At 36.7% G+C, this 25,768-nt stretch overlaps 1 protein-coding gene across 4 annotated transcripts in view; it reads left to right on the forward strand.

Annotated features, from left to right (window-relative positions):
* The window catches only part of phactr4b (phosphatase and actin regulator 4b), a 48,737-nt gene that overhangs the window by 9,162 nt on the left and 13,807 nt on the right, over nt 1-25,768 (forward strand). For 3 of the 4 annotated variants that reach the window (XM_067405564.1, XM_067405574.1, XM_067405555.1), the window contains exons 2-6: nt 2,653-2,754; nt 3,197-3,241; nt 19,896-20,066; nt 20,545-20,625; nt 25,319-25,768. In XM_067405564.1, coding sequence (XP_067261665.1) covers nt 3,229-3,241; nt 19,896-20,066; nt 20,545-20,625; nt 25,319-25,768 — 715 coding nt within the window. In that variant the 5' untranslated portion in view covers nt 2,653-2,754; nt 3,197-3,228. Of the gene's footprint in view, nt 1-2,652; nt 2,755-3,196; nt 3,242-16,063; nt 16,700-19,895; nt 20,067-20,544; nt 20,626-25,318 lie in introns of those variants that run through there. The other variant, XM_067405545.1, reaches the window with a different exon arrangement.

A 25,768-nucleotide genomic window follows, 5' to 3' on the forward strand; every position in this document is an offset into this window, starting at 1 on the left:
ATCCATGAGATGGTTCTACACCTTCATTTGAGTCCAGCTGTGTTTGATTATACTGATTGGACTTGATTAGGAAAGCCACACACCTGTCTATATAATACCTTACAGCTCACAGTGCATGTCAGAGCAAATGAGAATCATGAGGTCAAAGGAACTGCCTGAAGAGCTCAGAGACAGAATTGTGGCAAGACACAGATCTGGCCAAGGTTACAAAAAAATTCCTGCTCCACTTAAGGTTCCTAAGAGCACAGTGGCCTCCATAATCCTTAAATGGAAGATGTTTGGGACGAACAGAACCCTTCCTAGAGCTGGCCGTCCGGCCAAACTGAGCTATCAGGGAAGAAGAGCCTTGCTGAGGTAAAGAAGAACCCAAAGATCACTGTGGCCGAGCTCCACAGATGCAGTCAGGAGATGGGAGAAAGTTGTAGAAAGTCAACCACCACTGCAGCCCTCCACCAGTCGGAGGTTTATGGCAGAGTGGCCCGACGGAAGTCTCTCCTCAGTGCAAGACACATGAAAGCCCGCATGGAGTTTGCTAAAAAACACCTGAAGGACTCGATGGTGAGAAATAAGATTATCTGGTCTGATGAGACCAAGATAGAACTTTTTGGCCTTAATTCTAAGCGGTATGTGTGGACAAAGCCAGGCACTGCTCATCACCTGTCCAATACAGTCCCAACAGTGAAGCATGGTGGTGGCAGCATCATGCTGTGGGGGTGTTTTTCAGCTGCAGGGACAGGACGACTGGTTGCAATCGAGGGAAAGATGAATGCGGCCAAGTACAGGGATATCCTGGACGAAAACCTTCTCCAGAGTGCTCAAGACCAAAGGTTTAACAAGACAATGACCCTAAGCACACAGCTAAAATAACGAAGGAGTGGCTTCACAACAACTCTGTGACTGTTCTCGAATGGCCCAGCCAGAGCCCTGACTTGAACCCAATTGAGCATCTCTAGAGAGACATAAAAATGGCTGTCCAACAACGTTTACCATCCAACCTGACAGAACTGGAGAGGATCTGCAAGGAGGAATGGCAGAGGATCCCCAAATCCAGGTGTGAAAATACTGAGCATAGGGTCTGAATACTTAGGACCATGTGATATTTCAGTTTTTCGTTTTTAATAAATCTACAAAAATGTCAACAATTCTGTGTTTTTCTGTCAATATGGGGTGCTGTGTGTACATTAATGAGGAAAAAAAATGAACTTAAATGATTTTAGCAGATGGCTGCAATATAACAAAGAGTGAAAAATTTAAGGGGGTCTGAATACTTTCCCTACCCACTGTATGTTTGTGATTGGCTACATTGCTCAACGCTGCTGCAAATATGTTGTAAATAGAAAACCTGTTTATATTAGTTTCGATGTTGTCAAGAGCACAATCACCAAATCTGTTTATCAGTTTATGATGAGACTGAGAGCATTAGCGAGAGTGCAGATTTCAGTCAGAATTCCGAGTTCAGTTCGCGCACTGAACAAAACTCCGGCGTTTCAGTGATGACTAATCTGAACGCCTCTGATTGGCCATTGCAATTCAGCTCAACAGAATCATGTGTGATTGGTTAGAGTGCGCAACACTGTAAAATGCGTGACAAGTATAACGCAACATGAGCAGATCTATATTAAATGGCGTAATTGACACTTTTCATTTCATTTCACTAATAAAGGATTTACTACATTTAGTTTAAATGTGCAGCTGCATTTTTGGCCAAACCCCGCTAAGCCTTCCCCAGCCTTACACAAGCTCCGCCTATGCCGTTCCTTTTTTTGTACACAAAACTTTCTGTACATAAAGAATACACTGTTAAGTTCTCCTACCTGTTTATTTTAGCCAGTATTCAATTGGCACTGACTGTATTTTGTGTCAACTTGTATTCTGGTTTTTAAATAAGACATATCACACAAACAACATTAGCTGGGCTCAGGTAAATGCGTGCAGTCTTCTGCTGTTCTTATCTTTCATTGTGACGAAGCAGAAGTTGAAGTGCGGTAAGACTGCTGTCTGTCTGTGTTCGGTTTAATCGATCAATGCCCCTGGAGATATTCATTAGCATTTCTGTCTCTCGCTCTCTCTCTCCTCGATTCATCCATCCTCCACTTCTACTGACAGTCCATTACAGTCTGATGTGCCCTGTCTGTTTTGTGTATCCCTCTGTTAGACATTCGTTCATTTTATTTCCCTGTTATCTATCCTTTTCATCAGCGCCTTTCAGATAATTACCTGTCTTCTATTTATGGTCTTACCTTCTGGTCTTTTCTCAAGCTTGCTGGTTCTATTTTAAACAAACATTTTTTGTCCCAATAATTGTGCAACCTGGAGATGTGAAACCTGCTTTTTTAAATATGTTGGTTGAAGTTCTTGCCACCTTAATGGTGTGAGACGTGCGACTAATTAGTGTAGAAACCACCAAATTTTTGTATCAAGATTGGCAAAGATTACACTTGGAGTAAAATAACCAGCATCATTCGTAACATATGAAGGAGTTTGGGACTCGGGAGTGAAGCTTTCAAGGACGATGAGAGTACTTGAGGATAACACACTTTACTGATCGCTGTCATGAACTTGTGATCACAGCCAGTGAGGATTTGAAGAGATGTGTTTGGGCTCAACTGACCTCCGATCAAGTGAGTTACACATATTATGTCTATATTACAGGAAACCCCTGGAGATGAGCGAATGCACCCTGTCTGCTGGTCTGAACCCTTTGATATAGACTAACAGAGGCACCACGGATGACCACCAATGACCTTCACCACTGTATGTCTGCCCATTCATTCTGAGTTAATTCTGTATTGAAACCCCCAATGGTGATTCAAGAGAGATGTGTGTCCTTTTATGAACCCAAGATGGAAAAACATCCCTTAGTTTTTATTTTATTCTATTATAATATATTTTTTTTTTATTTTGTGTTGTTTTATTTGTTTTATATATATATTTTTGTCACTAAACCTTCACATTTGAAATATATTTGCAACAGTGACAACTGTTTTTTCCAAGGGTAAAGGAGTTTGAATCACATTATGCTTAAGAATACCCCTTACCAGTGGTAAATTGACTGTAATGCACATCCTCTTGTGGCTTATTGCTTTATTAAATCATTTAAATGCCATGCTATCTGTCTGTAATAATTAGTAATAAGTGGCTCTGTAAATGAAAGACCTGCTTATGTAATTATCTGTTTGTTTTGCTTTAATTACAGGATCCATTTATCGTTTTGTCTCAGATTCTGTAATGGAAAATCGAGGTGAGTATTTATTGCCTTACTCTGCTCTGTCTTGATACTAATGATGGTGAATAATTGAGAAGAAACTGTTCCATTTGTAGATTTGTTGATTACGGTCCAGAAACTAATGTGCGATCTTGATTTAACATGTTTTGGGTGCAGTGTTTATTGTCAAAAGCACAGTTACTACACAATTTATACTCTAGGATGCAGCCATTGTATTCATGCATTTGTTATTTGTTTGTGAGAGCAGTGTAATGAGGAACAATTGCATTTGATTAAAATGGGATGCTTGCAGAAGTAATTGTCTAAAGCTTCCTGCTCGTCAACAAAACACTGGTAAAGAGCTCTGTGCCACTCCCTAAGGAAGGTCATCATGAAAGCAGTTCCCACCTTGAACAGATTCATAGAGCTTGTTTTCCAGGTCATGACAGGTTCTGGGTCTAGGTAGAACCAACGAGCTGATTCTCTTCTCTCTCTGTTCTCTCGTTCTCTCTCATTGGAAATGCGCCCAGTGTAGGTGCTGTAACTGGGACAGAGTTTCAGTTCAGTCCTCTGAGTCATTTTTTTTTTTCCAGTGTAGATGCATGTGTGTTCTTACTGTGGGGCTGATCTTGGAACGGTTGCAAAGATAACAGATGAGTTGTGAGATGAATAGGTCAGAGTGATTGTGATCTATCCAACTTGGATGTACAAATTTTATGTAACATGTCAAAACCATGTAGCACAAAGCTATTTTTGTTTGTGCCTCTGTCTTTGCTTGCTTCATCTCTTTAGTTCTCTTTTGTCTTGTTGTATCATTGCAGTTTTTCCCTCTTGCTCTTTCTGTTGCCCCCAGTTCAGCATTATTGTTGCATGGCTTGGGGATTTCATAGTTCCTGCACCACAGAGAGAAAGGATTGTTTGTTCTTGGTTCTTCGTTACTTCATCAAAGCCACAGACATTTAATTTTTTGTTCAAATATTTTAAAAGACGTGTTCAGCCTAAGGCCTGGTTTCACAGACAGGGCTTAGATTAAGCAAGGATTAGACCTTAGTTCAATTAGGAAATTTAAGTAGCTTTTATAAACGTGCCCTAGAAAAAAGCATTACTGGTGTGCATCTTAAGACAAAACAAAGGCACTGACATATTTAAAGATATGTCTGTGCAAGTTGCTTTCAATTAAAACCGCTCAAACATGCATTTTAGTCTGGAACAAGGCTTAAGCCTTGTCTGTGAAACTGGGGGTAAAATTATTACAGCATTAGCCAATTCTATTTGAATGCCATATTTTTCACCATGTTCGCATCCATAAACTGGTGGTTGAGTCAGCTAGTTGATTTTGCTGCTAGTCAATGCATTGGATCTGTCAACTAATCACAGATCACTTGAATTTGTACTTCTTTTAAACATACATTTTAAACGCTTGTTAAGATTTATTTTTATGATTTTTTTTTTTTTTTTATATTTTTCAAGTCTCTCATACTCATCAAGGCTGCATTTAATTTGATCAAAAATACATTAAAATCGTAATATTGTAATATTATTACAATTTCAAATGAACTGTTTCTATATTTCGAAAAACGTTGGGCTCCATACAACATTGGTCACATTGTGTTTCACAAAGAAAGTCAGTCATGACAAAGAAAGTCATAGTTATTCAGCTATGCCGAGGTAAATTCAATTTTTGAATCTAGGCCACCTTTAAACTATAAACAAAATACTAGCTATTAGGTTTGCAACAGGTACCAAAATTTTAGTAGTTGGTACTAATAACAGTGAAATTCTGTGGTTCTCGGCACCAATTTTGGTACTAGAACAAAAACGGTTGAATAACGTACATAATAAAATTCCTTATTTGTCTCGTTCATTGGTTATCACTGTCAATTGCTGCCGTTTCCGATACAATCGCACATTTAAATAGGTTTGTCACATTTAAATAGGTTGTCAATCCAGAAAAATTGCAGTGTACTTGGCAGCATAAACAATAAGCAATAAACAAAAAGCAAGATAAGAGACCTCCCTTTATAATCACCAAGGCTGTCAACCTCTAAAGTGAAAGCTCACTTAATTTGTTGGTTATAATAATAGGATTCGCAAGTGTGTGGCTTGCATTGAACAAAACACAACTTTGTCCATTTTCAGTTCTGTTAAGCGGTTTCTGACTAACTTACTGCACCTCTGATAGGCCATTGTGTTCATTCACTCAAATGATTGTGATTGGCTACAATGGTCAACGCTACGCAAGAGAGCGTTTGAAAGCAACGTCTATTAGCGGTACTCTGTACTACCGGTACTGCAGAAATGCCTGTATGGTCAACAACCTTCTTCTTTTTTTAACTACTACTAGTAGGGTTGTCAAACGTACCGTACTAGCTGGTGTGCTGCTGTTTATATTTAGTCGACAGCTGAAGTGATGACTGTTTTAATACTTTCATCCTGGAGATTATTCCTTATTAATTATTAAACAAAGTTTGCATGAGAACAAACAAATACCATTCTAATGAATGTTGAGAGAGCATGGATACTGATGAGTTTTCCTATATGTTTGTGTCTAAAAGCATCAGTCATGTAAAGAGTTTAACACTGAGGGAGACTGAATAACTTTCCTTCAATTGTGGGTGAAGTCACTTAAATATACTTGAGCAGCCTTTATTGCTGTTATTCATTTGTGAACTAATGAAGCTCCAGTAATGTACACTTGATCTCTTGACTTGAACATCCTTCTAAGATTTGATAGGACATTAGGTCAAATATAGTGAATTTTGGTGAATCATTATATTCATTTGAGATCCATCTGGCTGTGTTTGTCCTTAGGCTGCACAATCACACATGGTCATGGATGGTGACCAAAGATCTGGAGCACTGTTGATCACAGGGAGGATGTGCTCCATGACTGATGTTTCTCATCTAAAAGAAGCTTTTATATACACATCAATGCAGTTCAAGGGTTTGGGACAGAATTGCTTAGTTATACACTGTGGAATGAGAAATAATGTCAGGCTGTAGGAAATGGGATTAGGAGTGCGATCTGCTGTAGTCAAGTTACACAGCTACACACTTCCACATTCCCGTTCTCTGCTAATGTACTCTGCTGGATAAAATTGCATTCTTGGAATTCCTGTGGATGAAGATTTGCTGAAGTGCATTACCCTCTGCTCCGTGCAGAGGGCAGGAGTCCAGATCCACTGATGAGTGTAGACTAATAGATTTAATGTTCGAATTAAATAGAGAGTTTGTTTAGGGGACCTAGATTCAGTATCAATCTTAAAGGGACATTTCACCCAAAAATATATTGTCATTGTTTACTCACCATTCCAGACCTGTCTGACTTTCTTTCCTCTGTGGAACGCAAAAGGGGAAATGCTGTAGCTTGCTCTTTTCCATGCAATTGCAATTGGGTGGAGCTTTCAAGCAAAACAAATGTATCATAAAAGTAGTTTTTGTAACTTGTATACAATATTCCAAGTCTAAAATTTACACTAGGATTCAAAAGTATTGGGGTCAGTGAGATAGAATTTAAAGGTGCCGTCGAATTGAAAATTGAATTTACCTTGGCATAGTTGAATAACAACAGTTCAGTACATGGAAATGACATACAGTGAGACTCAAACTCCATGTTTCCTCCTCCTTATCTAATCCTAATCTCATTTTGTTTAAAAGACCTCCGAAGAACAGGCAAATCTCAACATAACACCGACTGTTACATAACAGTCGGGGTATACGCCCCCAATATTTGCATATGCCAGCCCATGATCGAGGCATTACACAAGGGCAGCCAGTATTAACATCTGGATCTGTGCACAGCTGAATCAACAGACTAGGTAAGCAAGCAAGGACAACAGCGAAAAATGGCAGATGGAGCAATAATAACTGACATGATCCATAACATGATATTTTAGTGATATTTGTAAATTGTCTTTCTAAATGTTTCGTTAGCATGTTGCTAATGTACTTTTAAATGTGGTTAAACTTACCATCGTTTCTTACTGTATTCACGGAGACAAGGGCCGTCGCTATTTTCATTTTTAAACACTTGCAGTCTGTATAATTCATAAACACAACTTCATTCTTTATAAATCTCTCCAACACTGTAGCTTTAGCCGTTAGCCATGGAGCATAGCCTCAAACTCATTCAGAATCAAATGTAAACATCTAAATAAATACCATACTTACGCGATTAGACATGCTGCATGACGAACACTTTGTAAAGATCCATTTTGAGGGTTATATTAGCTGTGTGAACTTTGTTTATGCAGTGATAGAGTCGAGAGCTCAGGAAGGGATGGAGACCGCGAGCAATTAAAGGGGCCGCAGCCTGAATCTGCGCATTTCTAATTATGCCTCAAAATAGGCATACAGAAATAAATTACATTTTAAAATATAATTTAAAGGGTTAGTTCACCTAAAAATAAAAATTCTGTCATTAATTACTCACCTTTATGTCGTTCCAAACCCGTAAGACTTTTTCATCTTCAAAACACAAATGAAGATATTTTTAGTAAAATCTGAAAGAATTATGTCCTTCCATTGACAGCTATGCAACTACCATTTTGACACGTCAAAAAGTTCATAAAGACATTGTAAAACTAATCCATATGAATTTAGTGGTTTAGTCCAGTTTTTTGAAGAGACATGATTGATTTATACAATAAATAGAATCAATTTAGGCAAATAATCACTAATAATCTTCCCTTTCAGTGAGCAAGCTCAAACAACAACCCAAAAATGCGTATAATATATGGACATGGCAACACTGCAGGAGCTCTCTCTGTGAATCAGGCTTCAAACATAAACAAAACATGACTCCTCTGAATAAAATTGGAGAATGAGTCTTTGGTCAAAAATAGTGGATATCAAACATGCGAGACGCCAGAACATTGCTATGGTTACCATGATGTCAATCATCACAATTTCGGGACTGAGTCATGTTCACCCAACATTGTGATACTCCCGTATTTAAATGCGCTTGTCACTCTGAAACTATCCAATGTGTGCGTGGCCAATGAAGGTTATCCAATGTTTTCTTTGTAATGTCAGTGAAATGTAACATTTAAGTTAAAATATTGACTAACATGATGTGTTAAAAGCGTTTTTGATGATCAGTCAGTTGTATTCTCCATAACCACAAAGTCAAATGTCTGCCCAGCTGATACCATCTCTCCCTTTTTGGCAGAACTTCCTTTTAATCCCGTGCTCTTTTTTTCCCTTTGCTTTTCATTAGAACTCATACGCAAGCGCACACACACTCACTTTGCACTTTGACCTCTGCTTTAAGGAATGATAGGCATCCGTTGGCGTCTACGCTGATCTGCTTTGCAAGCTCGTTTATGAAGTGGAGGGAGAGAAAGTGGTGTGGAGGCAGGGGCCTGTGTGAGAGAGGGAGAGGGGGTGGAGAGAGTTGCAGAAGGAGGGCTGAAGGACACTGGAAGAAAAGAAGTGTAGTTGGCATGAGATCCACTCAAAGAAAAGAGAGGACCTTGGAAATGTTGTGGGTTGGAAAGTGGAAGGAAACATGAGAGCGACACTAGGTGACAGGAAAGGAGTACTTTGAAACTGAAAGGAAAAGCAGAAGACTTTGGGTATCCTGAATTGCTGCTGCTGTTCACTGGGGTGCACCTGGACAGGAGCTGCGAACGGAGGCCCTTATAGGGGGCTGGAGCATGGGACAGACGTTCCCTCTAGAGACTGCACCTCAAAACTCTTGCGCACACTTGGGTGAGTCAAGTAAACACTTCAGAAATAAGCATTTTAAGACATTGTAGGCAGCTTCAGACAAGAAGGTAATTTCAAAAGGTAGCCAAATTAATCATGCTGTCTTCTAAGATAACTTATTTTGGCTAAAATAGAAGGTGGCATTACATGTAGGCAGTCCTTTTTGGAGAATGCAATCCCAGAATTCACTACAAGTAGTAGTAAAAAAGGTGGTGTTGAAGTTGAAGCAATAAGAAATGTTAGGTGCGTCCCAATTCACGTACTTATGCCCTTTTCTATGCCATTTTGTAGTATAAATAGTGCAAGTAGTGTGTTCACACTAAAAATTCAAAAAATAAAAAATTGCATTTTTAATAACTGCATGATGCACTTATTTAACCAAAAAAAATGAAGTATGGACTGTCGCAGCTTTAATTATGAAGCGGAGGGGGGAGGGGCTATCAGACTCCAATGTTGAATGACAAAATAACCTTATAAAGTTCATTCACTATACAGTTGACTACACAGTGTATAAGTGCATAGTGTATAGTGCGTCATTTGTGACACAACTGTTGTTTTATAAATACTATCATTCAGTTTTGAAATGTATTGATTTTAAAAAGTAGTATAATTTTAAATGAATTAGTATAATTTTGGAGGATTTAATTTTAAATATTATATTTTATTTGATTATTTTACCCAATTTTTGTTTGTGCTACTTATCCACCTTATTTTTCAGTGTGGAAGTAAACTATTTCCTGTGAATGTGTAAGACTTTGAATTCATTAGCCAGTATAGGTAAATAACTAAAAGAATAACAAAGTGCAATAAACTAAAACTATTATTATTGTGATTAAAATAATAAATTCAAATAATATGATATTTGTGATTTCAAGCAGCAAAATGTATTTGTACAGCTAAAATAACTGAAAGCGACTGACACCGGAAGAATTGCATATTCAAGTTTAAAATGGCTGTATGTGAAAATAGGGTGGATATTTGTTTATTAGAATATCTCGCTCTTTGCTTAACATGCTAATGGCAAACTATTGAAACTTTTTAGGTTACAAAACAGTTAAGAGACTGTCTTACAAAGCAGCTGCCAATGTTGGCAGTAAGCAGTGAGGCAGCTCACTAGGTTTTAGAAGCAATAAGCTCAGCAAGCATTACCTCAGCTTGACTTCAGCACAGCAGGAACTGGTTATGACTCCGCAGTAGGGAAGAAATGGTTACCGGTTTGACATAAACCATGTTAAAATTCCCAATGGTTAGTATTATCATTTCATGTTTAAATCATTATTCTTTAAAAATTAATATGCCCTGACGTGAGCACTTTTTTACTGGTTTGTGGGCGGGACAAGCTGTCACTTACATGAGATCACAGCAATAGCAAACCAAAGATCCAATGAATTCCTGATGGACAGACTCAAGTCCCACATTATATTATTTCCTGTTCGAGAAGCCTTGAATATAGGCCTTCGTCACAAAGACGATCACAACTTCCGTTTAATGCCGACTTTAAATGTGGATAAAAGCCTGAAGTCTGAATTACGATGATCTTTGTACCGTTTCCCCCAGTGCAGGGTGTGAGACACCACCGATAGCTATGACAAACAGGGAGACAAAGCACAGCTGACATTCGGTTACTGCACAGAGGAAGCAATCAAGTCTTTAATGTTCCTCAGCCAAACAGCACAGCTAGGTTTCATGTCACAATACAGGCATCTTTGTTCTCTTGGCAGAATCCGCTCACTGTTGCCTCTGCCGACACTGTATTTGTTTCCAGTGGTTTCTCCTTGCAGCAAAATGTCAATTCGCTGGAAGCAACTGAAACGTTTTATCCCTACGACAATGTGTCCAATAGGAGCTTAACCTCAGACAAAAATAGTTCCAAATTGGGGTGGGTCACAATGTTGTCCAACAACTGACTATTTTATCTAGTAGTATTTATTTATGTGTGTGTAGTTTTTCTTTATATATTTACAATATTACAAAATACAATATTATTTTTTATATAATGTTTATACTATATTTATATTATATTTTTTAAAGTATTTTTAGGTGTACAGTCAAACCAAAAAATGATTCAGACATTTTTTATGTTTTTGATATATTTTTGAGTGGGTGCAGGACACTATAGTTAATTTATGTAAGTGAGGATAGCAAAATAAAGTAAACTGTGACATATCATACCCAAAAATTCTTCATACAGTGGACTACCAGTAAAATTGATAAAAATTTGGAACCAAAAATTATTCAGACACTTTGACCTGACCATGTTTTGCTTAAGTGTTATCTGGCATAATTCAGATGAATTTCCTCTGACACAGTTTAACTCTGAGATCTTGTCATATTTTATTAGCATTTTTTTAAACTATAGTGAATAAACTGTATTAATGAATGAAATGTTCAAGGTGTCTGAATACATTTTGGTTTGACTTTATATAATTATAAATAAGTAATAATATGAGTGCTTTTTTGTTATTAATATAATAATAATATAAATATAATAATAATAGAATATAAATTATATTATTAATAATATAATTGTAATTTAGATTTTTTTTCTATTTTAAATGTATATATTATTTATAATTACAAATATATATTTTTAATTGCTAACAATATAACAATGAATTTTTATTTTATATTCTATATTCTATATATTGTATATATTATACATGATATTTTGCTTTATTTGTTTTAATTTTGTATGTTTTTAGATAGTTTGCACCGTAAAAAACGTTCTTGAAAAAAAAAATGTTTTCTATTGATGCCCACCACTACAGTCATACATATTCCGTAAGTCGTCTTTGGACATAGCATGTTTCATGTGGTATTTTGACTTTCTCGTCCCAAGTGTTACGTTTTTAATATTCCGTTTCAAGTCGTTGCTGTTTTAACATGCCGTTTCTTGTCTTGAGACCCCTGCATTCGGTTCTTTTGTTGTACTCCTGTGTTTTTGAACTTGTTTGTTTGCTTTGTTTGTGAAAGCAAAAATGCATCTTATGTAAAAGCCCCCTAAGAAATGCATCTGATTTTCTTGCAGTCAAATATTCAACTAGTGGTTCAGGCAGCCCACTGATCAGTCAATTTTCTTTTTTTAATATGCTTTTTTTTTTATCATTTGAAGCACAGCTTTGAGAAATATACATTATCAGACAAGCAAGACTGTCTGGAATGAGAGCCTGTAGTTATTTGTGCATTTACAGCAATGCATAAGGGGGTGGTGTGTAGCACCGGGCAGTGATTGACTCTTCATGGTTTCTCCCTGCGGAGACAGACTGTTACATAATGAAACAAGCTGCTCCAGGCTGAATGCCGGCCTTATTTCCGACAACACAACTGCCTACACACTCCTCCTCTCATTTGCTTAGCATATACACCTCAAGCCTCGGGCTCTGGATTTGCATGTGCATGCATCCAAAAGCACTAGTCAACTAGTCGGTGGGTTGCTTGAATGACAAGGCAATTAATCGGTCTCAAGGTCCGGTTTCCGGTGCACCTACCTCAATCGGATATGTTTGTTTTAGGCCGTTTACATAAGATGTGCTAAAAAACAGCTTCACGTTGCACTGTAAAATGTTTATTGTCAAATTAACAGTAACTTACTGGCAACAATTATCCAGTAGTTGCTGTATTTAATACCACAGTAAAATTACCGTAAAAATAACTACAGTAGTTTTACTGTACTGTACTATAAAATAAAGTATAATGCTGTACTTTATTTTACAGTATGCCTAAAACTACTGTAGTTATTTTCACAGTTAAAATAAATAAAAATTAAGTTAACTGTTATATATTCAATAACACAAATTATTGCTTCAGATCAACTTTATTTAGGTTTCATCTTTTATATTTCTGAACTTCAATACAGAAATTTACCAGCATATTTCATCAATTAACAAAAAAATACAATTAAATTCATACCACTAAAATCACATTGACACATTGTGCCAGTGGAAAATAAATGTTATAAAATATAAAAATAAAGTTTGAAGAGTTAAAGTACCTAATTAGTAGCAGTATACAACAATAACCAGTGAATACATATCATCTTACATCTTAAAACCACATTCCATAAAGAAAATTGTCTTCTTTATTGCTACGACTCTTCCCCCCCGTCTCACGATGGTTCAGCCCGTCTGCCAGCGCCGCTGCAGGAAAAAAAATGCTGTCAGCACGGCTTAACTGGGAAATGAGCGCCAGCAGCACCAACAGTATTTATACCTTTAAGTTGCAAACAACATTGCTACAAAACAAAAAAAGTGATTACATGCGTTTTAAAGTTGACCTACCATTTTCACGAATGCTTTTCGTCTTCATAACGACTCTTCCCGCCTGTCTCACGTTAGTTCAGCCGGTCTCTGAAAGCGGCGCTGCGGGAGGAAAGAGCTACTTAGTGCGGCTTAACAGGGAAAAGAGCACCAGCTTCGATGTTCTTACGGATATTTATAAACTAAAACATATTTATACCTTGCAAACAATATTAGTACAAAACAAAAAAAGTATTTACATGCGTTTTAAAGTTGACCTACCATTTTCACGAATGCTTTTCGTCTTCATAACGACTCTTCCCGCCTGTCTCACGTTAGTTCAGCCGGTCTCTGAAAGCGGCGCTGCGGGAGGAAAGAGCTACTTAGTGCGGCTTAACAGGGAAAAGAGCACCAGCTTCGATGTTCTTACGGATATTTATAAACTAAAACATATTTATACCTTGCAAACAATATTAGTACAAAACAAAAAAAGTATTTACATGCGTTTTAAAGTTGACCTACCATTTTCACGAATGCTTTTCGTCTTCATAACGACTCTTCTGTCTCACGTTAGTTCAGCCGGTCTCTGCAGCGCCGCTGCGGGAGGAAAGAGCTACTTAGTGCGGCTAACAGGGAAATGAGCACCCGCTTCGATGTTCTTACGGATATTTATAAACTAAAACATATTTATACCTTGCAAACAATATTAGTACAAAACAAAAAAGGCGATTACATGCGTTTTAAAACTGACCTACCAATTTCAGGTAACGTTAATAGGCTTTTTGTCTTCACAACGGCTCTTCCCGCCTGTCTCGCGATGGTCCAGCCGGTCTGCCAGCGCCGCTGCGGGAGGAAAATTCTAGTTAGTGCGGCTCAAATGGGAAATGCTCACCCGGTCCGATGTTCATACATATATCAATTAACTCAAACGTATTTATACTTTGCAAATAACATTTGTATAAAACAGATAAGGCAATTACATGTGTTTTAAAGTATACCCACCTACCAATTTCACGTAGGCTACTCCGTCCTCGGACTTTAATCTTCACCACGCTGCAGGAGGAAAATGGCAGAAAATGAACGCTTACTCATGTATTTTTATGGAAATGTATTAACTAAAACGTAGCTTTATATCTTGGAAATAACATCAGAATAAAACATAAAGTGAAAAAAAAGAAAAGTTAACCTACCATATTGTTGTAGGCTTTCATCTTCATGATTAGTCTGTCATGCGTGAGGAGGTGTGTGGTTGTTTTTCGCGGTCATTTAGTAGCCTACTGTATTTACATATACAATAGGCTAACATTTTCCCAGAATGCATCGAAAATCTACGGTAACATACTGTACACAGCTTATAGCTACAGTTGGAAACTGTTAAAAATACAGTAACAAGCTGTGAAAACTACAAAATCTATAGTAATATGCTGTACTCAGATTCTACAGTAGGGAACTGTTGAGAACACAGTATAATACTGTGAAAACAGCAGAAATCGTTTACAGTGTGGGCAACAATGCAATAGACTTGAATGGTGTTTTTAAAAATTTAACTGCTGTTAAAAGTACACCTTTTGTCAGCGGACACTTAAAAAAACAGTGTGAGACACTCTTTGGAAGACAGTTGGGTTCTGTTTTGCTGTATGTGACATGCTGGGGCTGTATAAAATGGATTTCTTGCTGTCCTCCTTAAGTGCTTGATTGTGTCAGTCTGGTTAGGTAATGTAGCTGAGAGGTCCTTCAAATCACTTGGCCAAAAGAGGGTAAGCCAAACTCATTATGGTGGAATAAGCAGTCAGTGCCACATCCTTTGAGGAACGGTTCTTTTGAAAGTACTAGAATCTTTAAACAGGGGAAAAATAGAATAGAGTTTTTCCCATTTTAGCTTTGGTGGATTTGGTGTGTTATAGGGCTGGGTATCGTCAGATACCTTATGATATGTACCACAATACATTTTTTACTTGACCTCTCATTTTAGATCCTCTTTTTGCCTTATTTTTTCATTTTTGGTTTTAGGTTTGTGTTTTATTTGTATTTTTGATGAAATAATAGGGATTTTCAATAGAAATTTAACCGCAGAACTGTAGGAAATTATAGAAATGATCAAAAAAATACACTACCATTCCATCAGTTTGGGGTGCGTAAAAACTATTATTCAGTAACAGTGCAATTTATAAAAAAAAATAAAATAAAAAGTATTTCAATTAAATGCTGTTCTTTTGTACTTTCTGTTCATTAAAGAATCCTAAAAGAGGATAATGGTTTCCACAAAAATATTTGTTTTCAACATTGGTGCTCAATAAATGATTCTTATTATCATCAAAACAGCATGTTAAAATGATTTCTGAAGGATCATGTGACTGAATACTAAAGTAATGGCTGTTGAACATTCACAGGAATAAAGTACTTTCTAAAATATATTAAAAAGGAAAACGGCTCATTTAAGTTGTAATATTTCACAATATTACCTTTTTCCTGTATTTTTGATCAAATAAATGCAGCCTTGATGAGCATAAGAGACTTCTTTACAAACCCCAGACTGTTGAATGGCAGTGTAAATAAAATTTTTGATACAAGTACCAGTTCAATAGTGTAAGATGAACAGTTGCCCTCTATTCATATATGATGGTTTCAGCAGTCTGTCTGATAAAATAAAGTGCATATCAGTGCTCAACTGCACATCAGTAAATGCATGTCATGTTTGTTTTATCTGCTGTTTTCTGTTTTTTTTTCCCATTTCACACTGTGGTGGACTGTGGGAGGGTGGCTTTTTTGATTCACCTCTTTCCCCCCTCTCCCTCCCTGTTTCAGGATCAGGGTGGAGTGCCGTTTCCTCCCTCTGTTTCCCAGGCCTCGCCCCCCCCTGTTTTCCGTGGCAATCTGAATCTCTCCCTGCCATTAATGCACAGATTGTTCTTTAAACAACACCTCACTCACATCTTTAGCTACTCTGCGTATCATTTGGAGCCTTGTCTTCCGGATCTGTTTCCTACTGGTTCACTTATCGTGCCACTATTAGTGATGTCTGATCCATTAAGGGCTAATATCTTGACTCAAGCTGCTCACGCTCAAGTTTAATGCAGCTGGATGATATCTGCGTAACACATTGCTGTTTTCTCACTGAACTCAGTGGATGTGCGTCATTCACTGATTGTCTTTCCAAAGGCTGGGACTCCTCGCCGGCTGTGCTTTTAGGATATGGTCATGGATATGTGGCGACGGCTGGTGATTCTTAGTTCTTTTCTGGAAGGTGTTCCCCTTTGTTAGACATAAGGAGTCCATTCTGACTTTTACACTTCTCATGTACTCAAGAAACTGGGAGTCCTCACACTTTTTGAGTTGTGAGACTGCCTGTTCCTCAGACAGCGTCTTCCATCTGAACTGTTGGATATATGGTTGTGTTCAGTCACATTGTGCTCTAGGACTGTAACTTTTTCATTTGTACTCCTACTTCAACATTTTCACTCTTCGATTTGGAGACTCCAAACAGGAAAGGAAGTGGACGTTTGTATGGCTTGCTGCTTTCAAACAAGTTGCCATGGCAGCTGGAGTCCAGGTAGACTGCATTTACACACTAAAATGTAGTAATGGGGGACTTATTAGTGTTTTAATAATTAAGGAGCAATTTGGATATTTTTTCCAAGCCCCATGAGTCTTTATGTTGTCTGTTTTAGCTTCTTTGCTTTGAGTTTTCCTCCCTGTTGATTTGTGGGTTGCAGGTGTTGGTTGTCTATATATGTACTTGCCTAAAAGCATAGGTTTTTACTAGGCGAGTATTAGATGTATTACAGTGACGAGTATTAGATAGTACACATGTAATGATTTAGCAAATGTTTGAAAGTCAACAAGAAGAAGAATGAACTGTGCTGTGCCCAAATCTACAGCTCTTTACAAATGAAGGTTCTAAATTCAACATTCTGAAGATTTGGAATGGATCACGATGGTTGACTATGGCTATTTATTGTTACATGCTTTTAGCCTGTCAAAATGAACGTGTTAATTTCGCTTTTTTTTTTTTTTTTTTTTTTACACTATTAACGCAGCATCCGTTTTTTTTTCCCGTCATCCTTTGGCTGCGCTACAGTATATGATCATGCTATCATTCATTCAAGTGCTATTAAAACATTAAAGTGTGATAAGATGCAAAAGAATTACTAAAATCTGTACGCGCTGTCTGTGAATAAACACCTGAAATGTGTGCAAAGAATGCTGCTTCGGACAATCGGACAAGTTCTCCTTTGTGCTTGAGTGGACAAAAGTACACAGAATTATGTCAAAATGCCCATTTTTGGCAATTATCATTGTAAGCATAGTCTTACACAAGTTAAAAAGTGTTAAATGAACATAAAGAATTTGTCATATGTGTGTCAGATCTTTGTGAAGTCTTAAAGTAACAGCAGCCTAATAAACCTGCTGCTGTCTGTGTCATTAATGTTCAAAGAACAACAGACAAAGAGAAAATCACTCACTGCTCTTGACTGAATCACTTTTGTAGATTTCATAAGGATTAATATATATTCAATTTATAATTCATGCAGTGAAGACTGTGCAGTGTTTGATTATTCAGTTTCTGTGTATTTACCTATTAGACCTACCTGAAAAATATATATATTATAACCTTGTGCTTTAAGATTTTCAGGTAGGTCTAATAGGTAAATACACAGAATATATATATATATATATATATATATATATATATATATATATATATATATATATATATATATATATAATATATATAATATATATATATATATATATACTTTTTTTTTTATTATTAATTTTATTTATTTTATATTAAATTAAATTATATATATTTTTATTTATTTATTTGTGCCTTTTAGCAGAGCAGGTAAAATTTTGAACCTGGCCTGCCTGGGCTAGTAGGAAAAAAAACCTTAGTGTTGAGCCCTAATATACTAAAAGCACAGCTAAATGTGACTTTTTTTTTTACAATGGGTTCATGTAAAGATTGTTTTAAGTTCACTTAAATATGACGTATATATTTTTAAAGCCTATTAAATGTTAAAATTGATAGCTTTCAATTATACTGTGATGATGAATGGCTATAATTAATGATTAAAATTTAGGGGGGAAAATCAATTTAATAGAATCATCAGTGTCAGTGATATTGGCCTTCATTCATAGTGCTTAGTAAAAAGATGCAATTAAACAAATATATTTAAAATATACAATCTTTATGTTGTTTCTACATTATTTTGGAGATTCAATGTGAAAGTATTACAGTCTAAAAATGTTAAAGAAATGTAATGTTAGGTGTGATTTATTAATAATATAAATTTTTGTTTTAATCAATTGACAGCACTAGTGCCAACATATGATTTTCTTTACAAAATTATTTTCTTTTATATTTGTTAATGCTTGAATTTGACTGCATATTGAAATAAACACAGCCTACAGGGTTCCCACAGTTCTGGAACACATGAAAATGTCAGGGAATTTCAAAAGTGTAATTTTTCATGCTGGCAGAAGTCATGGAAAATATTAATATTTTTGTAAAAAAAATGATTATAATTTTTGAAAGTTCATGGAACTTTCTGTAGTCATTAATTTACTCTAAAAATAATATTCTCTCACCCTCTCACCAAGGCTGCATTTATTTGTTCAAATACAGTAAAAACACTAATATTGGGAATTATTATTATTATTATTATTATTATTATTATTATTATTATTATTATTGAAATTAGTTTTCTGTTTTTCTAGATTTTAAAATGTAATTTATTCCTGTGATGGCAAAGCTGAATTTTCGGCATCATTACTCCATTCTTCAGTGTCTAAAATTCTGATTTGGTTAATATTTTCATGGAAACCCTGATACAATTTTTCACGATTCTTTGATGAATAGAGGGTTAAAATGAACAGCATTTATTTTAAGTATTTTTTGTAACAATGTTGAAGTCTTTACTGTCACTTTATATCAACTTAAAAAAAAAATCATACTGACCCCAAACTTTTAAACAGTAGGCTTAATTTACTAAAAAGTCACTAGTATTTCAAACAGAGAATGTGTTTAATAACAGTCACAGCCAAGCAGGCACTGTTATAGTCCGATAATCTCTAAATGGAAAAATATTTTAAATGGCCCTGGTCCTGTACCTTACTGTACTTATGTGATGCACAGCTTCATCTGTGTACAAAAGAGAGTACAGTGAGGCCCATCCCCATCAACCGGAAAGTTCAAAGCCATGTTCGGCACCCACTTGAATGGGCCAAAGATATAAGATTGTGAGTCTCTTGGCAGTGCTGGACCTGAGAGGAATGTGAGTGTGTAACATGGGGAAGCAGTGGCCTCTGGCCAGCTCACCATGCTGAGATGTGATTGAGGTTCGCAATGGGGATCAGCTCGTCTTCTCATGAGAGCCGCCAGAAAACACTCTGCGTTGGGGTTTAAAACAATAGTGACTCTTAGGAGGCTCAGCAGTTTAGTATGTTTTGATATTGAGGTTGGAGAAGGGTTGTGGTGTCAAGTATTTCATGCTTGAGGGCGTCTCTGGATCTAGTGCACAGGACACAGCTGCATATATGGGACAGTATGTTTGTCATGTTTCGTATGATGGCACAATATTATAATTCACCCTGATGTGGCATGCTATATATAATGTGCTTACATAAACACTCTGCACAACACAAAGTAACATAAACCATCTGACCCCAGGCCTCTTGGAGCCACTAATATACCCTGTGTTTGACGGGTCAGTCAAGGCACTAATTCTCTGTCTGTTCTCCAGATGATGAAGGTGACCACCAGCACAGCACCATGGGGAGCGATGGGGGCACGGCAGGGGAAGGCACCCCTCCTCCTAAGCGCAAGGGAAAGTTCTCTACCCTGGGTAAGATCTTCAAACCCTGGAAGTGGAGGAAGAAGAAAAGCAGCGAGAAGTTTCAGGAAACTTCAGAAGGTCCTTTGTTCTTTTTTCTTCATGTTTGTTTTGGAAAATATGTTTCCTTGACTTTTTTTCCTAAAATCACACCCTACTGTTTGTTAATATTTTCTTTCCTTTACTGATATGAATGTTTTCTCAGATGTTTTGAACAATAATGAGATGATTTCAAAATCCTTTTGCCCAGTGGTTCGTAACTGGTTTCGCTCGAGGGCTTGATACCTGACATTAAATGTTCATCCAACACTGTACTAAAAATGTTTAACAGTTGTCCTTATTTTGGTTTATTTTTGATGTATAAATGTGTTTTAAATGTCCAGTAATTCAAATGATAATATTCAGTAATTAGCCTGAATCCATAAACACTGAAAGCACTCATCATATAAGGCCTTTGCAGGAGATGCACTAATCTGTGGTTCAAAACCATTAAGTTGCATACAGCTGTGTGCAGTTGAGAGTTTAGCTTTTTATATATAGTGTTTTGTTCCCCCCACAGTTTTGGAAAGAAAGATGTCGATGAGGAGGCCAAGACAGGAACTGATCGAGCAGGGAGTGCTAAAGGAGCTTCCTGACAATGGTAGGAGAGAAAAGTGTGTTTGTGTGTGTCTGTGCGCCTACTTAACGATATATTGTACCAAGAAATGTGTACCCTAAAGTGAGCTAAACCTGACAAAACCTCCTTTTGGGGATAAAAAGGATATAAAAAGTAAATAAAGTGCAGAAAGTTTGCTATTAGGGTTAAGGTTAAGTAAGGTTTTTATTTTTTTTAAGGTATTTATAACTATCTGTCTATAAAAACAATGGAAGTCAATGCAGTGTCCCCATTTAGATGTGTATGCGCTCAAGAAGATGGGTGTTTCTTCAACTATGGGCACTTTTATGTCCCAGGGTTTAACAGATTTTTGACACTTTTAAAATGCTTTTCATGTGTAGATTTTGTTGTTTTTTTTCCTCACACCCAGAATCCATCTTAAAAATGCATCATAATCAGTTGACGCGTCATTTTAACCAAAGCCAGTTTTATCCATAATATTTTTGTCTGTCAGTTAAGTTGTAATTTTTGGCCAAATCATGCAATTACGCATTGCATTAAAAAAATATACTACTATCTACTTATTCCTATTATTCCATCTATCTATTTTGGATTCATAAAATTCCTGCTACTGTATGAAATTAGTTTTAGTTGGCAAAGAGTTGGCCATTTTATTTCAAAAATGTTATTTCCACCACAGAATGTTATCAAATGAAATACATATTCTGAAAAAGATGGAAAAGACATTTGTTGGTCCAGGAAAAATGACTAAAATAACACTATTCTCATTTGAGAAATGTATATGATAGTTGGACACTATTGTTAGATCATATGTAAACTAGTGATTGTATGAAAAGTATTTTATGAGAGTTTCTTTATTAAAAGTCCATAGGTCCAAAAGCACCCAAGAAACATCCAAGTGTGTGTGTGTGTGTGTGTGTGTGTGTGTGTGTGTGTGTGTGTGTGTGTGTGTGTGTGTGTGTGTGTGTGTGTGTGTGTGTGTGTGTGTGTGTGTGTGTCAGGCAGGGGGTTTGCGCCTTTAATTTCTGAGTGGTCTTGCTGTATTTCTTACATTCCTGTCATTGTGGTCTTTGAGGATACTGGACATACCAACAGTGAAAACTCTGGGCCTCAGAAGGAAAATAAACATTGGGAATGATTTCCCCCTCATTTACAGATGTGTGGCATCCATTAGTGCTGAATCACAGTTCTGTGCTTCAAAGCTGTTTTGATACATGTGCTGTACATTCATTTCAGTGCACTGTCTCCCTTCACATCAGAGAAAGACAGACAGCTCAGTGAGGCAGTCATCTCACCACCACATAATGTGGCAGCAGTCAGGGGAGATGAGACAAATTCGGCAGTTTTCAAGGCAGATGAAGTGTGGAAATTTCAATGTGATACTTTTTTTTTTTTTTTTTTTTTTTTGAGTCTTCATATTTTGGGAAGGAAATGACATGCAGTTTTTCTTAAGACAAGAAAGTGGAGCAAATTGTGCCCTGCAGCAAAAAGCTTTGAAAGTCATGTGCTGTGAACTGGCTGCTTTGGAGGCCTATTTATTTGAGAGCTGCTCGTGTAACCTCTGAGAGACGCAACCTGTACCTCAGAGCCAATCGAAGATAGAGACTTGTGTCGTACTTCAGAAGCAAACCACATTAGAATATAACCTGATTCAAACCTGATCTTTTTTTTTTTTAAATGCAAATTCTTTGCAAGGCTCCCAGGGGAAAAAAAATATTTATTCAATGAACACTGTACTTAAAGGTGAAGAGTGTCATTTCTGTCTGTGCACATCCTGTGTGTGTGTGTGTGTGTGTGTGTGTGTGTGTGTGTGTGTGTGTGTGTGTGTGTGTGTGTGTGTGTGTGTGTGTGTGTGTGTGTGTGTGTGTGTGTGTGTGTGTGTGTGTGTGTGTGTGTGTGTGTGTGTGTGTGTTTATACTGTACTGTTACTTAGGGCTGTCAAATGATTAATCACGATTAATCGCATACAAAATAAAAGTTTGAGTTTGCCTAATATATGTGGGTGTACTATGTGTAATTATTATGTATATATAAATACAAACACATCCATGTATAGTATATATTTGAGAAATATTTACAAGTATATGTATTTATATTTTTATATAATTTATATTATATATATAAATACATTTTTTGTACATAACATATTTCTCTTAAATATATGCATTAATTTGTGTGTATTTATATATACATATTATTTGCAAACATTTAGGGCTGCAACGATTAATCGCGATTACTGTTCACGTAATATATATGTGTGTGTTCTGTGTATAACAATTATGTGTATATAAATACACACATTCATGTATATATTTAAGAAAAAAATTATATTTATATATAAAATATTTGTTTATATGTAATATAAAATGTATATAAATATATATATTTATAATACATTCATATATTTCTAAACTTTACACCTGTATGTGTGTGTATTTATATATACATAATTATTATACACAGAACAAACACATATATATTACGTAAACACAGACTTTCATTTTGCAAACGATTAATCGCGATTAATTGTTGCAGCCCTACACACATTACTCACACATATATTATGCAAACTCAAACTTTTATTTTGTATGCGATTAATCGTTTGACATCCCTACAGTTAATTAATCAATATGGGTTGATTCACAAAGCATGACCTCATGACCTGCATTTTTGCTCGTGGATACAACATAATAATCAAGCGTAGCTTTAGTTCTGGCAGGTCACGTCAATCAAGCTTGCATCAGCTGACTCTCAGCTGATCCACATCTACCTATAAGAATACAATGCCTATCACAGAATTCATATATAAGTCCTTCAGTATTACCAGTAGCTATCACGTTTCTCAGGAGCTAATTACCCTCCTCCATCCCCAGCTCCTCCTCTCGTACAGTCAGGATTTGGCCTTCTGATTCCCCCTTTAATCAGACTAATTCTCAGATTATGTAAACATTAAAATATTCAACATTAATGACATATACAATACATTTGTGTTGGTTCTGTTCTGTTAGTAGGGGGAGGTTATTGCTGCTCTCCCTGCTCTTATTCATGCTAGACTACATGGATGGGCAGGGAGTTCTTGTCCAGAACAGAACCATACCACCAATCTAGACTGTATGCCAATTGACAATCATCTTTGACGATAGTGGTCCTGACAGAAAAAAATATTAATGACACACATTTTAATTAAAGTAATGAAATAAAAACCTGGATAACTTTCTTTCCTCCATGGAGTATAGATGTTAGAAAGTGAATGGTGACCTGGGGCTGTCAAACTCCAAAAAGAACCATAAAAGACACACAACAGAGGAGAAAAGTATGAGTAAATAAGGGCTTTTTCCGACATAAACATATTCAGAAGACGTGATATAATATAGCGCACAATATAAGTCAGGCTACTTTAAAAGTGTTTTGACAGAAAAGAGTTTGAATACAGAAAACATGGTTTCATCAATGAACTAAATTAAGTTTTAACAACTTGACTATCCACCTTATTCCTACGGCCCATGATGCTTGGTGCGAATTATGGGTGTAACTTCGGTTAAGCTGTAAACAATCAGTGAAAGTCTCGCTCCATGAACGCAATAATGTTTTTTTTTTGTTTGTTTTTTTTACAATCATGGCTACAATCATTATCAGAGGTTTGACAATCAGAGATTATTCTACTCACCCTTCAACCATCGAACATTAAAAGGACATATAAAAGTGTAAAAGCATCAACAAGGTACTATCTTTCCATAAGAAAGTAACAAGCGATTCTTTCCACAGCAATAACGGACGGGTTGAATATCACTATAGTAATGTGTATCTGTATTAACATACATTGATATACCTTAATCGAAAAAAGTTCATTATCTTCTTCATTGCGTTTACTATTTCAAAGTCATTTCCGTAATTTTGACAGATAATAAATTGTATTTACCTGTGAAAGCAAACCTGGAAAGAGACATGAGGATTTGAGGATTCTTTGTGCATTCCAGTGAATTATTAATGGGATATATCTTAAATTAAATCGGGAGAACAGACCACAATTGTGCAGTATATGTTGTCCATTTTTATACTATTACAGTGGAATGCAAAGGGGAAAAAAATAATAATCATGAGGAAAATAATGCAGCAACTGAAAAGAGCTCTTGCCATAGATATTTTTATTGTATCATGTCATGTAAAAAAAACAGCCGTTACGTTATTCTCATGATGTCTGGAAATAAAACATGAAGGAAAATTGATGGATAAGCTTTATTTGTAGGGCAACCTTATGAATTGAAATGATTGGTTTCGGTCTTTTTGAATGAAAGTTACTCAAACCACAAGTGCCATCCATAATTCAAAACGCAGTAGGCTCGTCAGGAATGAGGTGGACAAATGACAGGCTCCATTAGGTGTTAAGATAAGTTGTCAAACACTTTGTCAGGATTGCTGAAATTTGTTCAAATTTGCATTATCTTCATTTCATCTTAGTCCAGAATAAGTTGTAGTTTCCCTCACGTTTTACTACAACTCTGCAAATAACATCTGTAACACAAGATAAAATGAAAATCTGTTTTGGTGTTATGAAAAAGTGGTGGCAAAAGTGTATTGCGCTGACTATAGATGATTTCGACTAATGTTGAGGATGGCAATAGTAAAACTGTTGACCTGCCTTTATAATATAATGTTAATCCAGTTACTTGCTAAGTAGTTATGTTTTAATCTTTTTGTTATAATTCTTTGTTAACAGAATCAGGTGAGGCCCATGGCCACAAGCCACACTATGTGAAGAATGGTCACACTCTGCCTGTAGGAGTTGGTGGAGGTCTGGGGCTGGAGCAGGTTCACTCGCCCTCTGAATCTGAATTCAGGGTCAACCCTGTCTGGCTGCCACAGCATGATGACCGCAGAGGTCGCGCCCCCTCTGATGGGGATCATCGTGGAGCATTGGGCCCCCGGGCCTCCAATCAGGACGAAGGCAGGAGAAGTGGTTGGTCTGTCGGGACGGAGGACTGGAAATCTAATCTAGCCTGGCAGGGAGATGATATCCGACGTGGAGGAAGACCTCACGCTGAAGTGGACAAGAGGCCTGGGCTAATGAAAGCCCCATCTGAGGATGGGCGCAGGACTCGCCCCGAATCAGACTGGAAGCCGACGCTTCCCCGTCACTCATCTGTCGAAGAGGGAAGGGGAAGACGAG

The sequence above is a fragment of the Chanodichthys erythropterus genome, chromosome 2, assembly GCF_024489055.1.
Source record: "Chanodichthys erythropterus isolate Z2021 chromosome 2, ASM2448905v1, whole genome shotgun sequence".
Classification (NCBI taxonomy): domain Eukaryota; kingdom Metazoa; phylum Chordata; class Actinopteri; order Cypriniformes; family Xenocyprididae; genus Chanodichthys; species Chanodichthys erythropterus.